The sequence below is a fragment of the Pollachius pollachius genome (genome assembly GCF_949987615.1).
Source record: "Pollachius pollachius genome assembly, chromosome: 16".
NCBI classification, from domain to species: domain Eukaryota; kingdom Metazoa; phylum Chordata; class Actinopteri; order Gadiformes; family Gadidae; genus Pollachius; species Pollachius pollachius.
The window spans coordinates 18251874-18279450 of record NC_136949.1 but is presented as its reverse complement, the minus strand read 5'-3'; the positions used below and the strand labels follow the sequence as shown (position 1 = coordinate 18279450).

At 46.3% G+C, this 27577-nt stretch overlaps 1 protein-coding gene across 1 annotated transcript; it reads right to left on the bottom strand.

Annotated features, from left to right (window-relative positions):
* Positions 1–855: 855 nt before the first annotated feature.
* armc2 (armadillo repeat containing 2) lies at positions 856–25254 on the bottom strand. The gene is made up of 18 exons (XM_079753646.1): positions 25237–25254; positions 23892–24145; positions 23411–23483; positions 22855–23020; positions 22077–22194; positions 16447–16517; positions 15594–15701; positions 12862–13049; positions 12436–12538; positions 12103–12326; positions 10324–10469; positions 9480–9579; positions 7545–7833; positions 3158–3277; positions 2786–2899; positions 2292–2424; positions 1673–1836; positions 856–1336 (listed from the first exon to the last, which is right to left on the bottom strand). Exons 2-18 carry the CDS (start codon positions 24107–24109, stop codon positions 1212–1214), a joined length of 2460 nt encoding a protein of 819 aa, XP_079609772.1. The 5' UTR covers positions 24110–24145; positions 25237–25254; the 3' UTR covers positions 856–1211.
* Positions 25255–27577: the final 2323 nt, after the last annotated feature.

The following is a 27577-nucleotide window of genomic DNA, read 5'->3' as shown; positions in this document are numbered from 1 at the left end:
TGCCTCACATTCACCCATTCACCACACATTCACACACCCACAGTGGTGTCATCCATGCATACTCTGATGACTTGCACTGAATGGAGTCAGCCATGGTTGCAGCGTCCGGACAGTAGCTGCTGGTAGCTACTCAAGCAGGCTTCCAAATGATCATCAGTCATGTTGGAACAGTATTTTCACTTAATAACCTTCATGTGGGATAAGGCTGAGTGGCATAAAATAGTAGAGCCAAATCAAGGAGGTAGCACCTTTCCTCATGGTTGGATAGTTTTCCTTTGTGAATAAGTTCCCAAATACCCATGAGTCTTGGACTTAAAACTAAATTTCAGCTTGTACTATCAAAATCTTATTGATAAGCCAAAGCTGACACATTCATAGTCTGCCATTGTTCTCCAGCTTTCCTTATTGCCTTTAGAAGCAGCAATTGTGTTGCTTTAAGCCTGCATTATATATTTTAAATATTCCTATTTGTTTAATATTATTATAATATTAAAGAAATAATATATTATTATTATAATATTAAACAAATAAGAAGATCTAAAATCCTAATATTTGACCAAGGTAAGCATACTAGAATTTATAGTTTGCTTATCTTGGTCAAATATGAGGCTCTGGAATACCTGACTGCATGAATGAATTAACAAACGTTTGTGTTTGGTTATAAGCTGTGTTGTCAACAGCAGCTCTTCTTTGTGCAAATCTTGATCCTTTCACAGTACGACACCTCACCACTTTGGTTCAACTGCGTCCCGATATGCAGAACCACCAACATGTCCGATAGAATCGTAAGGCAATCGACGAAGAAGTTACTAAGGAAACGCTCCTGATGGTTTCAAGTCTGTGAGTATAGTTTTACATCTTTATTGTATATTTAGTGTTAAATACCAACAATTCACAGTAGTCGTGCTGCCCTGGAGACAGCTGGAGGTTAAAGCTCTAGTACATCCCTGCTTTTTCCCTGTAGATAACATCATGAGCGAGGCATGTCTACATGGCTTCATAGAGTTATAGGAACCAAGTGCAAATCAATACATGTTGGACTGAGGTTTAAGGGACTTAAAACCAAATAAGACAAATAAGAAGTAAAATATAATTTCAGCAGGCACTTATGAGAAGATCATTTTCAGGGAATTAGTACAAATAGATAAAGAATAGTGAGCCCATGGAGAACACGAAGGATATGGATGTCACATTCTAGCTACACAGATCAGTCAGTTCAGAGGCTGTAGTCTGTCTTTTAGTTTCCGGGCTACAGGAAGGAACTCCATCTCCCAGCAGGCCTTGTGGTAATCCCTCATGTCATTGTTGGTTGTCCCCTGGATCGCCTCTTCTTCACCTGAATATTGAGTCAACGGAAAAACAGAAATGAAAATGTTAGACTTGTCAATCAACAATGTATTTATTCTTGGGGCTATATTTAGAAAATACATTAAAATAAAATAACACTTTTCACTTACAATACTGGAGTACTATAAGAGCTGTTTCCTGGTTTTGCGTGCGTGTGAATTTAATCTAAAGCCATCTTGACAAATAAGCTGTACTAACACACCCCATTGACCATGTTGGTGAAGTTATCCAACGTGTGTGTGTGTGTGTGTGTGTGTGTGTGTGTGTGTGTGTGTGTGTGTGTGTGTGTGTGTTTGACCCATGTGTGTTGGACCTATGTGCCTACATGAGTAGGTTATGAGGGCCCCAAGGAGGGTCTCTCTCTCTTGTTGGTGCAGGGGGGCCCCTCCGTCTGAGGCGCTCGGCTCCGTCAGGTTCCACAGGGTTTGACACACCTGGCCGGCCAGCTGCCAATCCCCGGGCCCCAGGTCCCGGAGACAGTCCACCAGCCTATCACACACAAACACACACGCATACGCACACACAAACATCATATGACTGCAGGGGGGGATTCACATGACCTGTAGGCTGGAAGCCATAAGCTACACTTCAATGGGCCGTGTGTGTGTGTGTGTGCGCACGTGTGCATGCGTGTAAGGAAGTTGAATGAAAGGTTGCCGATTAATCTCTCGGTTGGCATTTTCAAAGTTGTCCCGTGAAAGCCACAGGAGATACAACTATCTTGTGTTTTGCAAAAACAAGACGCACACAAACCCATGCCTCTGCTTTTGTTAACGATAAGACAATCTGGCAGAAGACAAGATGACCACACCAGCAGTTGTGTCCAGCATTAAGGACACTCACACAATGTGCTCTGCATTCATGATGTGGTGACGTTGCTACATTACGTTTTCAAAGACACACACATACCTCCCCTGGCCAAGGGGCCGGGATAGGGGACTTACTTGCCGATGACCCCCTCCTGTGTGAGCATGGCCCTGCTGGGAGGGTCCAGGCTCAGGTTGGTGAGGACCCCACAGGCAGCAAAACACACCTCTCCACTCTGAGAGTCCAGCAGGGTCACCAGGAACTGGTAGACTGCAGGGTAGAGGAATGAGAGATGAGGCACTGTCTGTGTTGTGTGTGTTGTGTGTGTTGTGTGTGTGAACAGTGTAGGGGGGCTAGGGGGACCTGTGTCATTAGTCAGTGTTTACATGCAGTGTGGTTTGGCCTTGGGCTAAGTAGTACAGTACACACCCGACAGGCTCTGCACTGCAGCACATAGTTGCTGGAGCAGTACCTGGACATAGCGTTTTACACAAGCCCATTATACATTAGTGCGATGGCACTCTGATATGAGCTGCTTTAAACCTCTGAAGGATGCAGGTGTGGTTGCCTTCGTGGAAATAAGCTTGACCCCCCGAGGTACTGGTCAAATAAAAGATTTACACACACACACCTTTGTTTCGCATGACGAGGTCCCGCACTTCCTTCCACTGTGTCAGGTTTCCATAGACACGGGTGGCCTCCAGAACGGCCTCCATGTTGGAGCTGAGCATGAGCTTCAACAGCACTGAGAGAGAGAGAGAGAGAGAGAGAGAGAGGAAGGAAAGAAGAGATGATGAGTGATAGGTGGAAATACGCAATAGGAGTAAGGAAACCAGAAGCAGAGGAGAGCGACAGCAGGCAGCCATAAATCAACAGACAGACAGTAGACAGGTGAATGAATAAAGATACAATATCAAACTCCCAGTGCAACTTAGACGTTCTGACTGTTCTGGCCAGAAGCCTTCCCACCAGTAAACCAACGTGGTCATGGTCTGTGTCTTACACTGGCTGATGACGAGCTGATTCTGCCTCACCACCGAGCCAGCCTGCTGGTGGAAGGACAGGTTGTTGATGGTGGCGGCCACGTTCACCAGCAGCTCCCCGTCCGCCACGGGCTTCAGCTCTGCACACAGGCACGCACGCACACACACACACACACACACACACACACACACACACACACACACACACACATACACAGAAGGTAGACCTAGTCTTTATACATCAGAAACACGCAAACAATTCACTTAGTGTCCCATCACCAGGGAAGTGGTTTGATCTGTCCAGCGCTGCGCAGTAAACCACACAGCTGCAAACCACACAGCTGCCAAAAAACACGTTAAAACAAGTCTCACAAGTAAACCGTGGGCTGGAGAAATAGAATAGTGACAAATAGATAAATATTGCTTCTTCAAAGATTAGGCAAAGGGAAGTTGAATATTTTGAGGTTCAAACAGATTTTTATTGATAAGGACTTACTCACTCACTATACTTAACTAAAGTTAAGTAACTCACTGGATTGGCAAATCTTTTATGCTATCATACAAATTGCTTGTGTATTTGTTTATCAAAAGGTGATACTACAGGCAGTCAATGCATACAGGCCAGTCCATGGTTACGCTAGTTTCAATAGCGCTTTTATCCATCAACTTACAACCATTCAACCACACATTCACAGTGGAGTCAGCTTCGCAGGGCGGCAGCCAGCTTGTCAGGAGCAGTCAGGGTGAGGTGTCTTGCTCAGCGACACCTCAACACACCCAATCCCAGAGGTGCCGGGGATCAAACCATCAACCTTCCGGTTACCAGTCAGCCCACTCTACCTCCAGAGCTACGGCCTCTGCAGTATGAAGCTCTTAGGCCCTAACGACAGCAGCAGCCGACTCCCAGTCATCTGCAGTCCTTTAACCTTGCCTCCCGGCTGCCTGTTTCCCAGGGTCCTCTTGAGGATCACAGCACTCAACCCCTGCACTCCCTCTTCAGACCGCACTTCGAAAACAGTTGTCATATGTAGGGCTGGGTATCGTGGCCAATTTCCTAAATCAATTCGATTTCGATTCATTTGGTTCTGAATCGATTAATCACGATTCGATTAGATTCAATCTGCTCTTAAATTATGAAAATGGCTCAACTGTGTTACAAAATACAAATGTACTTTATTTTTTTCTCTTCATATTAAACAACAGGTTTTGAGTGCAAACTTGTTAATTGGACAGTTTAAACTTGAGCTGTAAACAAAACTGTTTCAAGTCTCAAAAGTGCATGTGGGGGGACGTGATCGGGCCATGCTCCGTGAGCTCCTTGCCTCCGGCGGATGCGGCGGAGGACCCCGAGGGCCGGGACCCGCAACCCAGATACACGTCCCGAAGATGGGGGAGGCGGACGACGCAGAAGCCTTCATCGAGACCTTCCAGGGGGTGGCCGAGGTCTCAGGGTGGCCTCGCCCTGAGTGAGCGCACCGTCTCCTGCCGCTACTAACAGGAGAGGCGCAGCTCGCGGCCCACAGTCTGCTGGCCGGGGCCCAGCAAGACTACGACGCAATCACCGGGGCCATCCGGGACCGGCTGGGCCTCTACCCGGAGGAACATCGGCGGCGGTTCCGGGCGCTGGCCTTCAGCGAGGGGAACCGACCCTTCGCCTTCGCCCAGCAGCTGAGGGACCAGGCAAGGAGGTGGCTGATCCCAGACCGGAACACGGCGGAGGACGTGGTGGAGCAGGTGGCCCTGGAGAGGTCCGTGGGGGGGCTGCCGGCTAGGACCTCCGCCTGGATCCAGTACCACCGGCCCGAGAGTCTCTCCGCCGCGGTCGTTCTGGCGGAGAGCCACCTGCAGCCACCACCAGCGAGCCAGCGACCGCCGACACCGGGCCAACGTACCGGGGTGGCTGCCCCACGGCGGGATAGGCCAACCCCGGCGCCGAGGGCGTGATGGGGGGGGGGGGGGGGGGCGTCCTTCAGTCGCTGAGACGGGCAGAGCTCACGGCCAACCCGAAGAAGTGCGTGATCGGGCGGAGGGAGATCCAGTATCTGGGGTACCACCTGGGAAGGTCCGGCCACAGGTCGCTAAGACCGCGGCGGTGGCCGCCTCCCCTCGGGCCAGAACCAAGAAGGAGGTGAGGCGGTTCTTAAGGGCTGGCAGGGTACTACCGGCAGTTCGTGCCGCACTTCTCGGACCTGGCCAGCCCCTTGACCGACATCACCCGTAAGAGGGCCCCAGATACAGTCAAGTGGTCGGAGCCATGTCAGGTGTCGTTTGAGGCTATTAAAACAGCCCTCTGTGGAGAGTCGGTCCTATGTGCTCCTAACTTTGATCTCCCTTTTCTCCCTGCAGACGGATGCGTCGGATAGGGGGCTGGGCGCGGTCCTGACCCAGCAGGTGGAGGGGGTCGACCGCCTGGTGCTGTACCTGAGCCGGAAACTATCAGACCGGGAGGGTCAGTACAGCACGGTGGAGAAGGAGTGTCTCGCCATCCGGTGGGCGGTCGGCGCCCTTCACTACTACCTACTGGGGCGCGCGTTCACCCTCTACTCCGACCACGCCCCCCTCCAGTGGCTCCACCGCATGAAGGACGTCAACGCGACGATCCCCCGGTGGTACCTCGCGTTGCAACCCTTCAACTTTCGGGTCGTACACAGACCTGGTGCGCAAATGGCCATGGCGGACTTCCTCTCCCGCTCTGGGGGGGGGAAGTGAGTTGGCGGCCGGATGTGACCCCGGCCTGTGTCGGGCGGTGGGGGCGTGTGGGGGGACGTGCAACGTCTGGCCTGCAGGGGGAGTATGGGCATGTTGGGAGCACACGGGATTGGCTGGGGGGATTGGACCTTATTGCGAGCAGGTGCACTCAGGCCAATCAGGGAGTGTGTACTTATGTGCCTGCTTTGTGTTGTAGTAAGGAAGACCAAAACTCAGGAGCGAACGGACCACGGAGGTCCGGAGCGAGTTGAACCTACCCCGATCCACCAAGAGACGGCTCTGAACGGACCTTTTTGTTATATTTTGAGTATTTCTGTTTCCGGTTAAATCAAATAAACCGATCTCCCGCTGAGAGAACGACAACCCTGCCTGCTCGCATTACTTCGAACCCGTTGCAACCCGTGCAATTTTGAAATTAGAAAGGAATTGCAAGTGAAAGTGTACTTGAACTACAACATTCCATCACTGCAAATTGCATTAAGGCATTGTTTATTAAAGTGCATTAATAATAATAATGGTAACAAAACAAAACAGAAAAAAAATCGAATGCCGTATGAATCGATATTGCAAAATTTAAATGAAATTGATTAAATCGATTTTTTTTTCCCAGCCCTAGTCATATGGATGCAAAGAGAGATGTTTTCTCTGTCTAACAGGTGGAAAGATTGTATAAGATGTACACAACCATTGTCCAAACTCCCTCCCGAGGTAGAGTTACAGGTCCATTCAATCTAGATAGAGGTGAAATAGGTTGTCGTCTACACTTACATTTAGGGGATTTTACTGACGCTTTTATCCAAAGCGACTTGCAACCATTCATTCACACATTCACACACCAACGGCGGAGACAACCACGCAGGGCAACAGCCAGCTCATCAGAAGCAGTCAGGGTGAGTCGTCTTGCTCAGGGACACCTCAACACTCAGCTGGGAGGAGCCGAGGATCGAACCAGCAACCTTCTGGTTACAAGTCAACCCATTCTACTTCCTGAGCTCTAGTCGTCTAGATCCAATGTCTAGTCAAACCATGTGCGTATCTCATTCATCTTCCTCAACCCATATGAAGCATATATAAAGCGTCATATGCTGATTTATCTGAAACATTGCGGCTCTTTGCCCATTTTTCTTATGATTCTACGAGTCCTAGAGGATTCATTTCTACAATTAAACCTGTTTCCCAACATTATCCAAAGCAATAGTCACTAATGGTGCATTTCCACCGGAGGGTGCAGGTTGGTTCAGCATGCAAAGGTGGGACACGGTTGGCGTTTCCACCACCAAAAGTGGGCGTGATCCGGACAGAGCCGCATTGAGCCGTACTCGTCTCGCAGTACTCCTCCGTTGGGGTACTGAGACGTCTGAAAGGGTGCTGGCAAGTTCGAGCTACACACGCCGTCCGTTGATTGGCCGACAGAATCGTCACTTCTGTGCGACAGGGGGATAATAACAAACAAACACAGTACCGCAAGGTATTTCTGAACAACAAGTAATCCTCATTTGAGCTAATCAGAAAACTCTTTGTCCCAGCCTCTTGGTGTAAACAAACACACAACACTGTGTCTGCCTGTGGCCTCTAGAACACATCGAAAACACAACCGATGATTCACACCCAGAGCATTCGCCATGTTTGTGCAGCAACTGAAACAGTGAAACACACCAAATGGTTCCGTTCTGCGACCGGCTCCCTCCCTGCGCTCACCCAGCGTCTCCATCAGCAGCTGCAAACACAGCGCGTCCGACGCCATCTCCACGCCGACGGCGGGGTGCACGCACACATTGGCCAGCACCCGGACCAGCTTGACCAGGACGTCGTGGTAGTGCCCGCCGGGCACCCCTGCCCGCGGGGGGTCCTCGCCCTCCCCCAGGTAGCAGCGGTAGAGCTGCAGCAGGGCGGTGGGGAAGCCACCGCAGCCGTAGAGCCGCTCCCGCGCCGTGTCGCTGCGGGACGTCAGGTTCCCCAGGGTGAAGAGCAGGCGGACCACCAGGTCCTGAGAGGAGAGCACCAGGAGGAGGTTAGAGGAAGAACGCTCTGCCAGTGATCACATGATCACATGATAGGGTTAAAGGGGTGGTCAGGCTTTTTCAACCTTTCCCTTTGCTTTAGACGGTTTTAAGACGTATGTATGTCTTACGTCTGCTAAGCTAGAAAAATCTAAGTCTGAGCCTGGGGGAGTATTCGCGCCCACCGAGAACGCCCCTCAATAAGTGCATGAAACAGCTAGTTTGCGCTCAAACGTTACTTCCTTAACAGTGTGACGTCAGACTGCAGTGCAGTGGGCGGTGCTGAAGAGCAGAGGTCCTGGCTGCCAGTACCCGTAATAGACCTCTGTAAGTAGTTAACTATTATGAAGAAGCATTATGCTAACGCAGATCTGCGCCGACTGCGTCACGACTCTCCCAGTCAAGCTTGCATAGCAACGGCAATGTTTCATAGTTTGTCTTCACTGAAATGGCACCAGAGCTCGCCTACGGAGGAGGTGGCATCAACGCTGCTCTTCCATTCATGCGTGAAATGACAATCACGTTAGGTTGTGAATGGTTGCGAGCAACTCCCGCCTCCCTAACAAGTATGACGTATGAAGTCTGCGCAGATCAGAACTAGCTCCTAGTTAGCATTAATAATAGTTAACTACTTTAACGGCCCCGACAATCCAAAACCCAAGTGGAATCTAGATGGAAAAAGTGTGTAGTTCAAAACCTGAGCAGCTTTTACTTCTTCGCCACCTACAGAGTTTGTCACGTACGATCATTCAAACCCCCATGTTATTTCCCATAGACATTTAAACACGGAACCAAGAGCCTTGGAGGCGGGACTTATCTTCAGAGGTCTATGTTTACAACTTCTCTGGGCCGCGAATTTGCCGACGCACACGCAAAGCAACCAATGGCAACTGAGTGGGCGTACTGAGCAATCACAGCAGACTGGGCTACTCGGGAGGGTGGACTTAAAGTGACATGATTCAAATCAGACCTTTTTGAAAGATGAAATTGGTTTTGCAGAAATGAACAGTTTGAGAATAATAAGCGTTATTTTTAACAGCCAGGCATGTAACCCTATTCTAGTAGTACCCCCAAATGCAATTATTAACCCTAAAAAAACATGATATAGGATGTTTAAAGGAAAGAATGCTGTGAATGCTGACATGATCGCATGATAGGGTTAAGGCACATGTTTTGTAAACACCTGTATGCTTAGATGTCGGGTAGAAGTAATCTGCGCTATAAGCCCCCTGCTAGATGCAGATGAAGGCTAGAGGCCTTCGGTGAAACATTGTGGTTTCTACTGACTCACACACAGACACAAACACACACACACACACACACCCCCCCCCCCCCCCCCCCCACACACACACACACTCGGCAATAGAGGAAGGGGAGAGAGAGAGGGTGACAGAGACACCCTGTACTGTGAGTCTCCTGGGACTCACAGAGCATGTTAACATCTCAACGCACACACACACACAGACACAGACACAGATAAAGACACACACACACAATTACATATGATAGTGCTAAAGTTCAAATATGTAGGCCTCCAGACACTCAAATAGCAAACACAGATGTACACATACAGAGGCACACACATGCATCAGTGGTTTTATAGCCACACGTTGGCTGAATACAGCAGACTCACCTGTTTCTTATGGTGTTTGTTCAGCAGGTCTAAGAATAGCTGGTAGCAGTAGGGGGTGTTGTCCAACGCCAGGCGACACTCTGCATACGAGGAGAGCTTACTTATATGGAGGGACAGAGAGAGAGAGAGAGAGAGAGAGAGAGAGAGAGAGAGAAAGAGAGAGAGAGAGAGAGAGAAAAGGGAAGAGAGAGAGAGACAGATACAGAGGAATCTTGGTAATGTCTGCTATTTTGCAATAATCAATAAATCAATAAAAAGAAAATAGAAAATAATAAAAATAAATTATGCTCTGTCTCTCTCTCTTTGGCAATAGGTCTGCCTAGCCTTGTGGAGGACTCCAGTCATGCACAAGGAGTGCCGGGCAGAGTGTGCGCAGGTAGCCGGGTAGGTAGGTTGGCAGACAGGTAGGTAGACAGACAGGAAGGCCATCAAATCATTTTATTCATGCCAAATAACCAAACGCAATTCTGCACAATCAAAGGTTTTGTGCCTGCAACAGCCACAGACACCAGATCACTTGGTTTTGTTTAGTGTTTTATTCATTAATTGCTGTGGGGATGTAAAGAGAATTTCAACAAATATGTAAAAAATACTCTTTAAATCAAACACCTAGCTTAGCTTTAAAGGAAAAGTCAGCAATATTTCTGCACAATAATCATCTACCCTGATCTGGGCATGTTAGTGTGTGAGTGTGTGAGTGTGAATTTGTGAATGTGTAAGAGTTTGAGTATGTGAGTGTGTGAGCGCAAGTGTGAGGTTTTGTGTGTGTGTGTGTGTGTGTGTGTGTGTGTGTGTGTGTGTGTGTGTGTGTGTGTGTGGGTGTGTGTGTGTGTGTATGCACTACCTGTATATTCTGGCGATGTTGGTGCAGACGTCTGCGTCCTCCTGGTGATGACGCAGAGCCACACAGAGCTCTGATAGGATGCCGTGGGACAGGAAGTGGGGGCGGGACTCTGGGAGGTCTGCGAGGTTCCTCAGGACCGACGTGAGCTGGAGGGGTCAAAAGGTCAACATGGGAAGGGAGGAGACAAAAAGTGTGATAGTAGAGTTAAGGAAATAAATGAAAAGCAAAGAAAGGGTTCAAACAGCATTTACATTTAGGGGAAAATGCTGACACATTTGAATCCAAAGCGATTAACAGCTCATCAGGAGCAGTCAGGGTGAGGGGTCTTGCTCAGGGACACCTCGACACTCTAGGAAGAGCCGGGGATAGTATTGCAACCTTCCGGTTACCATTCAACCCACCCTACCTCCTGAGCTACTGCCATGCAGGCGTTGTAACGTTTGCTCTGCTGAATGCTCCATGGTCTCCTCTCCATCTCATTGGCTGTTCAGACGTCTTGCCCGGAGTTGGACTAGAGTGGAACTTTGACTGACGTTGTGGCCAAGCCGGCCGCCCCAGGTTACCAGTGTCACAGGCCACAGGGTGAAGAGGCAAGTGATTGAGCTCTACTCTAACAAATCCATCACACAGAGGAAGTCCTGTCGTCCATAACCCCTCCGTGGCCGACACCCAGAATGCAGAGCAGTTCCAGGAAGAAGTTGTCGTGCGGGCAGACTCATTAGCCTCCGCTAACAGCATAACCAACGGGGGGTTTGGATGTCAAACCCAGCGGCCAAGCCAACGCAGTGCGGCCAAGCTATGTGGTTACTCCACTGGCATAGTTACACATGCTTCCTATAAGTTTGTGCGTGTGTGCATGCGAGTGTGTGTGCATGCGAATGTGTGTGCATGCGAGTGTGCGTGTCTATGTGAGTGTGTGTGTTTGTGTGCATGCTTGTGTGTGCGCATGTGCGTGTGTGTTAACTGGGCTTCGATGTTGGACTCATAAGGGCCGGGCTGAAAGCTGAGAATTGGTGCTGTGCTCTTAAAGCCACTTCTTTTGGAGCAGACAGAACAATAATATTGTTGCGGAGCAGCGGAAGAATCCACTTCAAAACGCTCCTCTCCCCAGCGGCCCGCACATTCATACCAGTCGACCCTTAGACATTTTCTTATAAACTTCTTTTGCTGCTGTCAAGTTTTTTTTCGGATGCAATAACCGCCTGGCTTGCATCGCTGTACTAAGAATGCAGTGAGTTATTCTGCTTGGCAAACAGAGCGGGTCTGTCAGTGTAGTTTCCATTTGTTTTTGAGTCTTTAAGTCAGGCCGCTCCAGGTCTGCTCCAAGCAGCAATTAGCACCCGTGTCAATAAGAACCCTTATGCCTCCCAACATCTGCCCACGTTTCAGCTCCAGTCATCGGGCAGGTCTGGAGGATATGGGGGTCATCTCTGGGTGCTCTGGGCCATAAGGTATGTTGGGATGCTAAACAGGGGGCTGCCACGGAAAGCGAGTGGAACCCTCTTCCTTTCAGAATAAAAGATGTGGTCCTCAAAGGTAACACGGCCCGAAGTTGCCTGGGATGATCTTCTTACTCGCATCCATTCTGGCGGTATTTCTGGATTGTTTTTTTGTTTTGTGTACTCAAAACAAAAACCACGCCGTCCATTGGACCGCTTGTGCATTTTGCTTTCAAAATTCTAAATAGAGTAGAGAATGAGCCACAGAACTGGTGGACAACAAAACCCAGCTTCTCTATCGCTCTACCTCTATGGATCTCATCCCCACATCCAATCTCACCTGCAGGAGAATGTGCCCAGCAGTGGCGAAGAGGGCGTGCCCCGATTCTGAGAGTGGGTGGAGCTTCTGGAGCAGTGGCTTGGCCACGCCCACGCAGCCCTTGGCTAACAGTTGTCTGAGGAGGGCGTCGTTCCCAGACAGGAACTTCAGTGCAGCGACAGAGTAGAGCAGGGCCTCTCCGGACAGGCAGACGTCCTCGCTGCTGAGCATCACCAGCAGGGCGTCTGGGAGACAGACACACAACTGTCAACCAGCTACCGCTCACTGTGATGAGCCAATAAGTCTGACAACAGAACACTGTGGTGAGAACAGGAGGCTGGTCTTACTCCTCACCTAGGATGGAGGTGCTCTGGAACAGCCTGTCGTTGCTCTCACTGTGGCTGATCTTATAGATGAGCTTGCATATGTTTAGCAGGTTGTTTCCACTGACACACAGCTTTGTGTGTGTGTGTGTGTGTGTGTCGGTGTTGGGGGGGGGGGGGGGGGGGGGGAAGAGGAAGTTGTAAGTGGTTATGATGGCGTCAAGTTGTGCGTTGTCTTGTGGGCTTTGGTGTAAGGTTAGAACATGCAAAATTCATAATGTGTATTTTGGGCGCATGCATCCGTCGACGCCTGCATTCACACAGACACACACACATCGGCACAGACACATACACACCCAGGGGCACCACACACCCACAGGCACCACACACACATGGGCACCACACACACACACACGGGCACAACACCCCCGGGCACCACACACCCCGGGGGACTCACGGCCAGACAGAGCGTGGCGATGTGCAGGTGGAGGCGTGCCGAGTCACGGTCGATCAGGGCGAAGAGCATGTGGAGGATCTGGGCCCTCCTCTTGCAGCGCCGGCCTAGCAGGTGGCACTGCGCCAGAGCGGTATGTAGGCGGGCGCACAGCTCACACAGCAGGTCCTCCGAGGCAGTGGGCCCGCTTGCTGCACCACACACAGAGGCAGCGAGAGAACACCGGCAGCATTTAAACGATTTACAATATTAACAGGAATGAAGAATATTTAAAGTTGACTGAGGTCCGCTACGCACGCTGAGGGGGAGCACAGAAGAACACACATAACTCGATACTAGTTCACGTGTTGGTGTGTCAACGTTGCGCCTCAGCAGGTATGGTGGTTATGCAGCCATCATTCTTGTTGATGAGTAAGTATGGGCAAAAACACTTTGTATGTTGTTAGTCATAGCAGCTGTCACCATAGATGTTCCTGTGGGCCATTGCTAGTGTGGTATTTATCTTTACTGGGACTAGAATGGACTTAATGACGTAAAGTGAAGTGACAAGAGCAGACAGGACTTTGATATGGTAGAGTATGTCCTCTGATAGCATCCGCTGTTAGTCTCATCTCCATGTAAGCTCATGAGTTCTGTCGCACAATGGCTAATTTAGAGACAGTGTGTGTCAATTCTACCCCTGATTTCAGCCTCGGACATCCAGAATGCAACACCTTGGCTTGGTGGCAAATGGAGAGTTGGGTGGCGATGGTTAATCTGGAGAAAGTCTTCAAATAATGCACTGGAGCAGATCAGAAATCATGCTGATGTTCCAGCAGGAGTGGAAACAGGAAGAACTCACTGGAAATTAAACCATTGGAATAAGGTGTACGTCAATGTTAGATGTTTTTATACCTTGTCAACGTTTCAATGTTTCAATTATGTCTTTTGACCTGTATGTTTCCTTTAATTATCCTGCTTCAGCAAAGCGCTGCGTAGACCAGCAGGAGCGCATTCTTGGCATAATCAGCAGCATTGACAAACTTCTGGTTGGGTTATCAGTGCTTGAACAATATCCAGCCGGGAAAGAACATAAACACATTAAATGTAACTCTGGTTCCTCCCTGTTTCTCAGAAGCAGCTGTGTGCTTTAGTGGTCAAATGCAGGACAACAATACTTCCAACAGCCAGCTTGGCTCTTGACGCAGAGGAAGAACGCAGGGTGGAGTGCTTTCCCTGTTGTTTTAAGGCAAATAAATGTTTTCCCTCCAAAGGGCCAACGAGCACTTCCAAAAATGGTTGTCCGCGCCACAGCCACGATCCAGGCTGCTCCCAGGCAGCAGGCTTGCTTTCGTCGGCCATTGAGTCTAGAATAGGTGTTCTGTGTATGAGCCAGACGGCACTTGGGGAGATATATATTTTATATTTATCCTCCAAATGAATTTTCCATGAAATCGGCTGCTTTCTAAAATATTTACAGCAATAGATTTTACTCCATTGCTGCCAGACTGATCCCAGAATTCAGCAGAGCCCGACCCCAAAGCGCTGCACTTGTGTTGTTTGCCTTCCTTCGAGTGTTAAAAAGACAGCACCCTGTTTCCTGCGAGAGGCTATGCATACCGACATGCACAGGGAGACACACACACACACACACACACACACACACACAAACACACACAAACACACACAGTCCCACACGCACCCCCACACACACAAACACACACAGAGCCACACGCACCCCACCTACCCAATCCCACAAACACAAACACAAACACACAGTCACACACACACAAAAAAAAACCACACAAACACACACAACCAAACGTGTGGCTTGAAACGTACAATAATGAATTACAAATAAACGAATGAACTACAATGTCGACGGGAAATGTCACAATTGAAGGCGCAAACAACAATGCAACAACTAAATAACAAATCATTACTTGATGTTTGTGCGTGTGCGGTGTGTGTGTGTCTGTGTGTTTTGTCCGCACTGTTTTCCACCTGTCTGCCAGGTTCTCTCTTCCTCAATTCAATATAATTCCATATATTGTTGACCCCCCCTGACCCTAGGCCCCCAGAGGGCAAGAAAAAACTCCCTTAATGAGCAAGGAAGAAATCTTGAGGAGAAAGGCAGAGGGGGGGCCGAGATTAACATTAGGGATGGACATTCTAAGAAATGTTCTTGGTCAATCATCGATAAAATTAACCATCAATAATCGATTTAATCGTTATTTTTCTATAGGCTATATAAATAATTCTGGTTTCTAAAAAATACAAAATACTGCATGTTTTTCTCAATGAAATCCTTATTCCAACATGTATTTATAGGCCCAGAATAATGCAACACAGTTAACGTGTAGACCTACAACTGTTTAAACAGTTTTAAAATAAAAAATATAGGCCTAATAAAAAAGAAAGCCGAACAATGTAAAAGCCGAACATTTCGCTCTTAAACACGGCAAACAATTCAAAAAGACAAAATCTGTATTCTGCATAACAGCCAAGCCCTTGCTTGGCTGTTATGCTCTCACACTTTGCAGCACAACCTCCTTTTGATTGATAAAAATATCGCTTGATCGACAAAATTCTTAACAATCAATGATCGATCATCGATTAATCATGCCCATCCCTAATTTAAATACAGGCAAAACATTTTAAATCGGTGATGGGGTGCTGGTCGGTTAATCATAGAGTACAGGCATCCAGTCTCATTCACCGCAACAAGCTAGAACAGACAGGCCACACGGGGGTACCTGTGGTGGGGGAGCCCAGCTGATCCAAGAGGGGGAGGACTTCCTGCTCCCAGGCCTGTGACTCTGCATCCTGGTCCCGGCCGGCCGGGCCCTCTCCACTTCCCCCGTCTAAAGCGAGGAAGCAGCAGATGCCGGCTGTTCAGGCGTCAGTCATCGCGTCCCACCAACCCCTCGCCCCAAGCACCGAGCACTGTTCACTAAAGTTCAACTGGCTAAAAATAAATCTGCAGTAGGTGAAATGAAATAAAATTTTGTTTCCATTTTTATCTGCCCTTCCTCATTTTTTTGTTGTTGTGTGGAACTGAACATTTGACTGCGTGGGTTTGTAAAGTGTAATGTGTTTGTGTGTGTGTGTGTGCGTCTGCGTGTGTGCATACACACATATTCTGTCTCTATTGGATTCTTATATCTGCTTAGCCCAGTAGGAAACTGTTGTTGCCCAAATAAACAGCTCTGTCTGTTCTTTGCTCCCTCTGATTGGTTGTATCCACTAGTGGGACTTGAGCGCTTAGCAACAACTTTACAACTTAGTTTGCAGTTTCAGCCCGGCCTTCGGAAAGGCCGTGTCAATCTGGCTGCCTGCCGTTGGATGTTTCCACACTCACACGCCGGTTTGTGGCCATGAACTGTCAGTAACAACAGGAGGTTGGAGGTTGGAAATAAATCAAAACATATATTTATATATATATATATATATATATATATATATATATATATATATATATTTATATATAGCTACATGTGTGATTAAAAAACCAACAAGCAGTTCAACCCAGAGTGTCTGAGGCCGCCGTCTTTTTCCGTTCAGTGTTGGGTATAAAGGGCAAACCTCAAGGATCCCTTCTGGACCAACCTGTTCTCTGTCCCGCTGCGCGCTGCGGGCCTCCGGCGGCAGGGTCGACAGTTCTACTGCTGCTGGTTCTACTGGAGGAACATAGAAACAGAGCACCCAGAAGGGAAGTCAATAGGTCTACTGTTGCTGGTTCTAATGGAGGAACATAGAAACAGAGCACCCAGAAGGGGAGTCAACAGGTCTACTGCTGCTGGTTCTACTGGAGGAACATAGAAACAGAGCACCCAGAAGGGGAGTCAACAGGTCTACTGCTGCTGGTTCTAATGGAGGAACATAGAAACAGAGCACCCAGAAGGGAAGTCAATAGGTCTACTGTTGCTGGTTCTAATGGAGGAACATAGAAACAGAGCACCCAGAAGGGGAGTCAACAGGTCTACTGCTGCTGGTTCTACTGGAGGAACATAGAAACAGAGCACCCAGAAGGGAAGTCAATAGGTCAACTGCTGCTGGTTCTACTGGAGGAACATAGAAACAGAGCACCCAGAAGGGCCATGAGGGGAAAGGACCTCTGTTCTGCTCCATCCAGGAGCAGCATCTAGAAGCTTAGAAATTAATGCAGTGACAAGAAAAGTACTGACCAACAAATCGATGAATTAAAATATATCCTGTGAACAGTGGAAGGATGGATATGTGGAGGAGAGGAGAGATATGTGCAACACCCTAAACTTACTCCGGGTGTCACTGTTGGAACAGTGGTGGGGCCAAAACCTCCAACCTCAAAGGCAAACCCTGCTTGTGTGCATGTACGTGTGTGAGGTTATATTGGTGTTGTGTGATTCTGTTTCTGTGTGTTTTTATTGTGTTTCAGTGTAGTGTTACTGTGTGTTTTTGTTTGTGTGTGTGTGTGTGTGTGTGTGTGTGTGTGTGTGTGTGTGTGTGTGAGAGTGCGTGTGCGCGCACTGATATAGATGTGTGCTCACATGTCTGTTGATCTTTGTTTAACACAAGGTACACTCATCAACGGACAGGAAGTAAGATTTTGACTTTTGTGGGCAGTCTGGTTTGAAACCGTTGCCATTTGTCACTGTGGACTCGGTCCCACCAACCTTCACAGACATATTGGTTGGTATGGCGATGAGTTGGTTGGTATGGCGATGGGTTGGTTGGTATGGTGTGTGATTGTATTTGTCATGTTTTTTTCCTCTTTATTTAGTTACCCGGTGATGGGTTGGTAATGGTGAAAAAAGAGAAAAAATGGTGAAGTGGGATATATTTTGGTATTCGATTTAGGTTTTGTCTAGAACTTCAAATAGTTTGTTGACCTTACGTTCGGGTGTTAGGTTTCTGAATAATTATTGTGTTTACTTTTGGTGGTGTTTTGAGTGGCGGGTAGGACTAGCGGAAACCTGGGGTTTCCCTCTTTTTAGGGGGAGGGTGTGATGGCTCTCTGGCCTTCGTTTGTCCTAATGCCTAATGCCTTTGTTTGTCCTAATGTCTAAGGCCTTCGTTTGTCCTAATGCCTAATGCCTTTGTTTGTCCTAATGCTTGATGTTCTTACTTCAATCAAGGGTGTGGGCGTGGCTAATTAGGCTGATTGTGCGCCGGTTCCTGGCGCCCTGCAGCCTTTAAAAGATCCTCCGCTCTGCCCACCGGGAGGGAGGCAGCAGGGCCACACCCACCCGACTGCTAGTTCGTTCCGTGCCTGTGTTCGAAGGCGGACGGCTACCGTAGCACATTAGTGTTTGGTTGTGCTCGTTTGGTCTGTTTTTGATTTGGCGCAGACGTTCTGCGCATTTAAGGGTTGTGTTAATCATTTGTTCTGTGAATCTGAATAAACCATTATACGTTCATGGTGAACCTCTTAACCGCTCATTTGTGTCGCATCCTTTCGGGCTGTGACACACACGCACGTACAAATATGAACACAGACGTCTTAAAAAAGTGTGGCCTGCACTTTGCATATCAGCATATTGTGTCTCTCTAGTGCAACATTCCCCTTCACACAGCAAGGGATGCAGATTCCAACGACTCAATATACAATCTTGATTGATCTTTAAAGTAAAAGTTTTTAATATAGATGATGTGTCCTTCTGACATTGAAAGAAAATGCACCTCAGAGTTGTAATAATTAAGGCCTATTCTAAACCGCAGCGACCGTGTTTCGATTCCTTCCCGTGGTCCTTTGCTGCATGTCCTCCCCTCTCTCCCATACCTTCCTGTCTATCTCACTCTATCATAAAGCATAAAAAAGCATTAAAAAAAGTTGTAATAATGGATAAAGATAATGCTGTGGCCCATTCCTGTGGTGTGTGCTCTACTCTAAGGGAGTCTCTTCCCCTGAATAGAGCACGTCCCTTGGGCCTCCCGGTCCCAGCCGGCTCCCCAACCTTAACCACAGAACCGACCATTGGTCAACACGACCTGTATGACCGCTGGTCCACCTCCCCAATCAACCGTTCCAAGGAACCAGCCATATGTCACGTATGTCCAGTTGTCCAGTCAGTCGGCACAAAATGGATGACATCTGTTTTATTCTCAGTGATAAATGCAATATTTAAGAATGTCTCTGCATTACAATGAGTATTGCTTACATTTCTAGCAAAGATTTGTGGATTTTATTTTCCTAATCTTCATTCAATGAATGTTTATGATGTTTAGTTTTTTAGTAAATAAAAAATATATATTGTTGCCATGATGGTTAATCAAACAGCTTGCATTTAGTCTGAATTAGTTTGTTTTTTGTGTAAGTCGTTGATGTTCTTTCAATAAAAATATAGATGTTCAATGGACCCAGGGATGACGTATTTATTCTTCATATTTTGACAGACATCCCAAAAGGTTATGTTCGCCATTGCTTCACCAGAAAGTAAAAATTGGATGTTGAACAAAATAATCATGTCAGATTAATACTGCTTTAAAGGTTTTGAAGTGTGAATGCAGTCAACAAAGTAAAAGGCACACACATTGTTTTTCAGAAAACAACTAAAATGATCTAGATGGGGGTAATCGACCTACTGGAAGTTAGGGAGCCCCCCCGGGTCACATGGTAGAAAACAAACCTTGATGTGTATATCCATGCGCACGGCTTTGGGTTTTTTCTACACAGCAGGGATTCCCCATGAGGCATTGTGACGGCAAACTCAAATTTGACTCAGACCGGCATCTATACATTAGGAATAACCAGCATATCACTGTGGTTTTCATGAATATGTTGTAAAATGTAGATATTTCTGTTCATTGTAACCAAATATTGTTAGTTTTTAACATTGTTTTGAATATATTGTTGAATTCTTTGAATGATGATGATATTTGAATGTTTTTTGTCTCATGTTTGCCTCATCATGTTTCATGGGGAATCCCTGCTGCAACAAAACAAATTCATGCGCACGGATTGGGAATCCAAGGGAACGGTTTACAAATCTGTCCGGGTGGATTTACACGTCAAGGTATTTTTTCTACCATGTGACACCAGAGGGGCTCGGCAGGAAGTGATGCGACACATCAAACACCTTCATTCAAACAACCTTATCTGTCATCTAGGCTGGAGTTCTATTTTACTACTAGTACTATTTTCTCTTTAAAACATGAGCAGTCCCCCCGACCCATTGCACACCTAAAGAGAGAGGAGTGCAGGGCTGATGAAGGCATCATGACACCAGGAAGTAGCACAGTACAAATGATCCTGAGGCGGTTCTGGTCAGTTCTTGAGATGGCAGTGCCTCTCCCAGAACAGGTTTAGACCGGGGGGAGCGTGGCCAGGACCCAGGCTCTGTTTGATAGCATCAGCAGGCTGATAATAAAGGTTTGTGTGGCAGGGCGTTTCTCTGAGACATGACCTCATCCCTCTCAGTGGACTGCTTAACCGTGGCACCACGCTGCACACAGCTGCCAGCCCTGCAGATGGGCAACAGATCCAATAGAGAGCTGTCCAGAGCTGTAAACCCCCAGGCTTTAATGGGGGGAGTGGAACAGAGTGTCTGTGTAATCTTATCTGTCTCTGGGCCCCATCTCCACTCTTCATGTTAATCTGTCACGCAGTTCCTTTATATATGTATTTAATTATTTACAGTTTCTGACTGGTTTGCATGAGCTTACCTCATAACATGACGTGTTTAGTACTTCAATAGTCTCACACATCAGACTTATTATTCTAAATGCTGATTGCAGACGAGCTGTCGATAAACAGGGCTATTTTCTTTAGAAATGTATTTTTTGAGACTAACCGTGTTGCTGGACTGCTATAGCCTCTACAACAGGACTGCTATAGCCTCTACAACAGGACTGCTATAGCCTCGACAACAGGACTGCTATAGCCTCGACAACAGGACTGCTATAGCCTCGACAACAGGACTGCTGGACTCCACATGACTAGGGCAATGACGCTGATTGTTAGTCATTTGTATTTGTTTGGAGTCTTCTTGAATAATTATCTTCAGTGTACAATCCTGGATCCTCACGGGGACGGACCACCAGAAGGTCAGGTGCTACCGGGTTGATGGTGCTGTAAAAGTGTTTTACGGTTTTCTAGCCCCTCCCCCTCCCCCCCAATCAATACCTGGATTTTGATACCTGGAAACAAACCAGACCTCCTGTCCACTTGGGTAGAGTTACGCCCCACGCATTGATACAGGACTGATGAGGTCATCAGAAAGGAGAGCGGGAGGGGAAGCCCTCCCCTCCGGAGGTGTAAAAGCTGACAGATGAGCTCATATCATGAGCAGCTTTGGCCAAGATGTAGCGCAACGAGCTATGATACGGTGCATTGTGAGAGGAAGGGCTATCGTGCATCCATTTGTTGGTAAACCACTTTGGACAGCAATGGTCATGTCAACTGATGGCTCCATACGTGGTTAATGTTTTTGAGAAGGTGTGTGTTACATGTTTGCAGAGAATAAAGTATCTGCCCTGGTATTCGGAGTCCCCTACACATTCAACCATTTTCCAGTGAAAGGAATTGGAATACGGTTTTGTGAAACAGAACTCCAAATATTGCACTTAAATGTAAGTGTTAAACATCGGCCAAGAAAAGGATAACCTGCAGGCTACATGCTTTTCAATTGTAAAACAAAGCTCTTGGGTGTTGTGCCTGTTGGCTTTCTATTGGTTGCATCAGCTCACCATGCACAGGGGCTGCGATTGGACAGTTTACTTTCTTTTTGTCTCTATAGAGACAAAAAGAAATAGACAATACTGTTGTGTCTTCTTCAATGCCAAAAGCACAGCAAAATAAAACATCTACTTGTTTCCATAGAACTTCTGTACAGCTAGAAAATATGTCCTTATAATCATAACCAACATTTACAAGTATGATTCATGTCAATGGAATCATACCAAAAATGTGTACACTGTGTCCTAAAACATACGCAGTTTCTCCAAAGAGAAAAAATGCAGAGAGATTAAATCGGTAAGACGTCTTTGAAAGTGGACACACAGAAGATGCATTATCAGGCGGAGCTAAGAAGAGGATGAGCTAAAGTCTCACAGAAGAAAGATGGCTATAATTCAACCTCACAATCTAATGGCTGCCACAGCAACCTTTGTGTGCCAATGAATCCTCCCCGGTTATTGGTCCACTGTCACTTGGGTCAGAAGGGTGTGTGTGGGTGGGGGGATGGGCGGGTGTGTGGCAGCAGGGGTCAGGGGGAGACACAAAGACAAACAGTATGAGCCGGAGAAAGGGAAAGGCGTACCTTTCAGCGGCGATGTGTTGTGGGCCAGGTCCGGGAGGGGGGTGGTGTGTCCCCAGAGGTCTCCTGTCCTCCTCCTTCTCGGACGGACATCTTTGTTCACGGCGCGCTCTGTCCTTGGCTGCACCAAGGAGCAGAGAGGAGATGTATGATTCAGAGCGTGTGGTGATGGAGAGTTATACTACCTTTCCATTCAAAATGGCAGCAAACCGTAATTCTGCCAGACTGATCACTTAGAGGGTACATTTTGTGAATGACCATTTTTTGGTTAAAGATGCAGTGTGTAGAAATCAGTGGCATCTTGCGGTGAGGCGGAAGATCGCAACAAACCAAATACAACACCACAGCATACTTGTGATTTGGATCCACGAAATCCTGTTATTTTTGAGGGCTTTGATGCATGATCTGACAGATGAATTGATATCATTGATTAAAACAATTATAATAAGTAGATCAAGTGCTTTTCAGAAATAGTTTGGGGCATTATCCTGACACAGGCCGTTCATTCACATGTAGGACCTGCTCCCTGAGTAGATATGAAGTGCTCATTCTAAGGTAACGAGTCTTAAATCCATTGAATTATGCACTGATTTAATCATAGTATTTTCAATTATATGATCTGCTAGATAGTATTTTAAATTACAGCCAAATATGATCTGCTAGATGGCATTCTCAATAAAGGCCAAACATGATCTGCTAGATGCCACTGAATTGTACACACTACTAGTTCAAATTAATTCAGCTTCTTTGACTCAATGTTTATATTCAGTTTTCTTCTTACCACTGCAGGGTCGCTCCAGAGGGGGCAGAGATGTCGCTGACCCCGCCCGAGGGGGGCGTGTCCTAGCTACCTGAAGCCCCCTTTTTGCGTCTGGAGGTTCAGTGGGGGGTCTCGGGTGGGCCCTGGCCAGCTCCTCACCGGTTTCTGTAACTCTAAGCCTTGGTTTCTATTACCGCAAAACATTTGGATCGTTGTTAATACCTTTTGATATTAAGAACATTAATTTAATGTTTGAGCACATATGAGGTCTTAGTGAAGTATTGCTACCAATAATTGGATGGGAATATGTACCCAATCCTTGATGCGTCAGAACATGTGAGGTAGAAAGTGGTGCTGATGTTGGCTTAGTAATTTCACTTTATTGTTGGCTCGAAAAATTTTGATTATGCCTCTCAACATTAATGTTTGAGGAATAGCACCTACTTGCAGAAGGTGTATTATAAATGTAGTGGAATAGATTTGATATAATGGGGTAATTGTAATCAGTCCCCTAAAATGTCAAACTTTAAAACAAAAGGTGTGCAGGCGTTCAGGGTGCTGTTCTTTGGAGACGTACATGGTCGATAGGAGACAGCCTCGTCCCTGAGCCCGGTCTGGAGTCGGGCGCATCAAAACTCAGAGCATGGATGCTGCAGGAAACAAAAATGCATGTGATGCTATGACACCCAACATTATTTCCGGCATATCCCAAAAATTTAGAAAAAGTTCCAAACGTGGTTTATTCAGAGACACAAGATAAACAAGCTTGTGTTCTTGAGGTGGTTTATGAAGCATCTCTCGAACATAAGAATTCAGTTTAGATTGGAAGTGGGCGGAATGGTTTTAATTTACCCAGGTAAACCTTTGGTCTGTCATGGCTTAGGCGGAAAATGGCAGAGAGGCCATGTATTTAGTGTCTATCTTATCTACAAACTCATAAAACCTTATATGCTGTTGTCTACTATGTTGAGAAGAAACCATTCATAACTGAAGTTAGCTTGAAGCATGGACTAAATAATTGACATCATAAGTCAACTACAGAGCCTCACTGTGCTGACCTGAACGTGGACGGGGGCCTGGCTTCACAGTCTGACCAGACATAGTTTCCCCCGAAGAGTTGTCTGGCCCCATCTCTGGGGGTGTGGGGCCGCTTGGTGCTGAGGCTGCGCAGCGACTGACGTGCTTCCTTCACGATCTCCGCGCTGGTCCTGCTCAGACTGCTGCGTCTCACCGTGGGGAACGGGATGGCGTCATCGTGTTGGCTCTCCATGGTCATGTGATGGTCTTCATCTGATGGTCTTCATTTGATGGTCTTTGTGTGTTTAAATGATTTGCATTAAGAGTGTTTTACATTAAGAAAAAATGTTGCAACAGGATAGTATCGTGGACCTATTTCATAACGTAGGCCTGATAAAGGCCACTCAGATCTTCAGAGACCAATTATCCCCAGAATAAACACAAAACATGGGAAAGAGGGATTAAGTTACTATGCAACAAATAGCTGGAATAAACTCCCTGAGGATTTAAAACTTGCCCCAACCCTGACCAAATTTGAAACAAGACTGAAGCTTTCTGCTAAATCTTAAATACATTGCACTTTTAACTTTTGCACTTTTTCTACAATGCATTTTTTTAACTGTCCCTTTATTTTCTTTTATTATTTCAAATGTATCATATATATATATATATATATATATATATATATATATATATATATATATATATATATATATATATATATATATTATATTATACTTTTACACTTGTAGAAAAAGTGCAATGTATTTAAGATTTAGCAGAAAGCTAAAGTCACCATAAAGTCTTCAGTCTTGTTTCAAATTTGGTCAGGGTTGGGGCAAGTTTTAAATCCTCAGGGAGTTTATTCCAGCTATTTGTTGCATAGTAACTTAATCCCTCTTTCCCATTTTTTGTGTTTATTCTGGGGATAATTGGTCTCAGAAGATCTGAGATATATATATATATTTATTTTATTTTAGTTTTTTAATATGAAGCACTTTGAGTCTGCCTCGTGTATAAAAGTGCTATTATATGTGAATAAAGTTGCCTTGCCTTGCCTAACCATATCCGCGTATATGTTTTTGCTCTTGAACAAGGAGCGCGTTCACATCCAATCACCATGGTTACACAGCGTCGCTGAGGACGTTGATTTGTCAACAAACCAAACCCGAGCAATGCAATCGAGGAGCAATGCTCATATAAAGTAATGAAGTAGATAAAGGAAAATACACGCAGTGGGACTGATCATAACGTAGCCTGGCCTACAATACAAGAACGATAACTAATAACCAGTGATGCATGCAACGGACCGGGCTCGTGAGAGGGTTAACGTTAACGTACTCATGATCCATGAGGAGACAGAACATAGATAACGTTTAGACTTACCGATTACTGTTAATCTTTTAGCTGATAACCACACGGCCGCGAAGTGTCTGCATGTCTACATTTTAGGTGAACTCTACACTTAAACGGAGTTTCGCAACAGATGCGTTGGAAACTTCGGCGGTGACTTCACATGCACGAGCTTTACGCAGTAGTAGGTCACGAGCACGTTCCTTCGGGAGGCTGAGGCGCGATGAGGCTGGCTGCTGGACATCCAATCCATCAGTTCAGTTCAGTTCAGTTCAGTTCAGTTCAGTTCAGTTCAGTTCAGTCTAAACATCTAAAAAGACATGAGACAAAACAACTTGACCAAATACAACCAATAAAATGAAATACCGTTGTCCGTTAATAAAAGTCTATTCTCTGTCTGTTTAACACTTGTTAAGGGCATTCATTGCACGAGGAATCAAGGACAATTTTAACCTTTTGCACCTCACCCTGGGCATCCTATACCCTCGACCAGATGGAAGGACAAATTATTCCTCCAAGAGGGGATGGTCAGACCTGGCTAACCCTAACCCTGCCCTGGCTGAAATGCACCAGGCCTTCCTCACAATCTGTCCTGCCCAGATCTTCTTCTGTTGGCCTACCGTGGTCAGGCTCATGTGTCAATGTGATTAGAAATCTGACTGTGTGTTTGCATCAACTTTATGTTTTATTTTCCAAAAGGTAAGCTAACAAATGTTAAATGCAACTCAAAAGTCATACAATGGACCATATATAGAAGTTGCAGCAATTTCACAGAGGCAAATGTTTATATGTAACACCCAACAAACGTAGGATGTACATTTCGTATTTGACCACCCCCTTTCCACATACAGGCCTATAGGTTAATTGTCCTATTATGTCCCTTTGATTTAACTACTGTAATATAGGCAATAAAGGGCATACCTTGACCTCTTACCCCGCCCACTCAGTCTTTTGACATCAGTATCTTTTAGCTCTTTGAAGTGTCCCTGTTTGATTTTATAGTTATTTTGTGCACCACGCAATTGAACCAGCCTACTCAATAGATTAGTGTGATGCATTTCTTTGCCATGGGCAATCACATATGCTGCTGTATCATAGTAGGTTTACCTGGACGGCAGATTGAATTAGGCAATACACTTCAATGCATACATGACAGCAATTCCACAAAAGGGTTGTTGTACGTTTATTTTATTAAAACTGTCCAGCAGAAGCAGATTGATATCAATTAATCCACATAATAAACAATTCAATAAATAATTTTTCAAAATCTAATTTTGGCTGCTAACCAATTTGCCAAATGATTAACCTCCCAAGATATTTAACGTCGCAATATAATCCAGGGTTTGGATTGGTCCACTATTTTGAGGAAACAGAAAGTATTACATCAGGGGAAAAGGCTGCACATAATGGCTGCAGACTTAGGATGTATAGTACTTCACTGTAAATTACTCAGTGATCCATAACTCCACACTATCCAATGGGGAACCAGAATATCGTTGTAACCGCCTTTCTCCTCATCAGTTTTAACCATGAATGAGTGCTTCATACGGTTAAACATTCAATAAAGACATAAACAAACAGACACAGGTGGACAAGTTTGTATATTCCCCAGATTTGTCTCTTGGTCTTCTTACCCATAAAGATGTGCTGGTCAGTTCAACACATCCATCGGAGGTCTGTGGATCTGCACATTCGGCCAGTTCTAGGCCTTTCTTTCCACTAGCTTTTTTAATTTAACTATTTTCATCGTGGAATATACATCTGAACAATATTCCTAGTCTTTGATTGGATTGAAATAACCCTTCAAACTTCTCTTTCTCGGAAACAGAACACCTGATTGGCCGATAGGGCGCAGGAGCCATGCCCAATCACAGGTTATCACCATAGAGCTCTCGGCCAATAGCAAGAGGCAGGTGATCTCTGTGATTTCCTTGTCACTAAGGGAGGGGGGGAAACATACTGTCAGGACACGAGGCACTGATATGTACGGTGAGTAAGGCTTGTATGGTCATAATAAATATTCATATCAATTTTGACATACATCAAGTAATAATTAATAATCCTTATTTACAGTTAACCAAATGCTCTGACTGAAAGGCAGAAGGGTGCTGGATATATTTTAGAAAAGACTGCACACATGAGTTCACGCACGCACACAGACAAACACACACACAGAATTGCATAGGAACACACACACACACACACACACACACACACACACACACACACACAAACAATCAAACACACAACGCCAAGAACCGTTCACGTCATAGGAATGAATGGGTTGATTTGGTTTGAAGGTGGCTCGTCTCCCTGGCAACCAGCTCTATCTGGCCAGGAGCTTAGAATGATGGCAGAGAGAGACACATCTGAA

Coding starts and splice junctions, on each gene's coding strand:
- armc2 (XM_079753646.1), bottom strand. CDS start 24,109: ATGACCATGGAGAGCCAACACGATGACGCCATCCCGTTCCCCACGGTG. Junction 23,021..23,410: donor GGCTGTCTCCTATCGACCAT/GTACGTCTCCAA, acceptor TTGCGGTAATAG/AAACCAAGGCTTAGAGTTAC. Junction 9,580..10,323: donor AACATCGCCAGAATATACAG/GTAGTGCATACA, acceptor CCTCCATATAAG/TAAGCTCTCCTCGTATGCAG.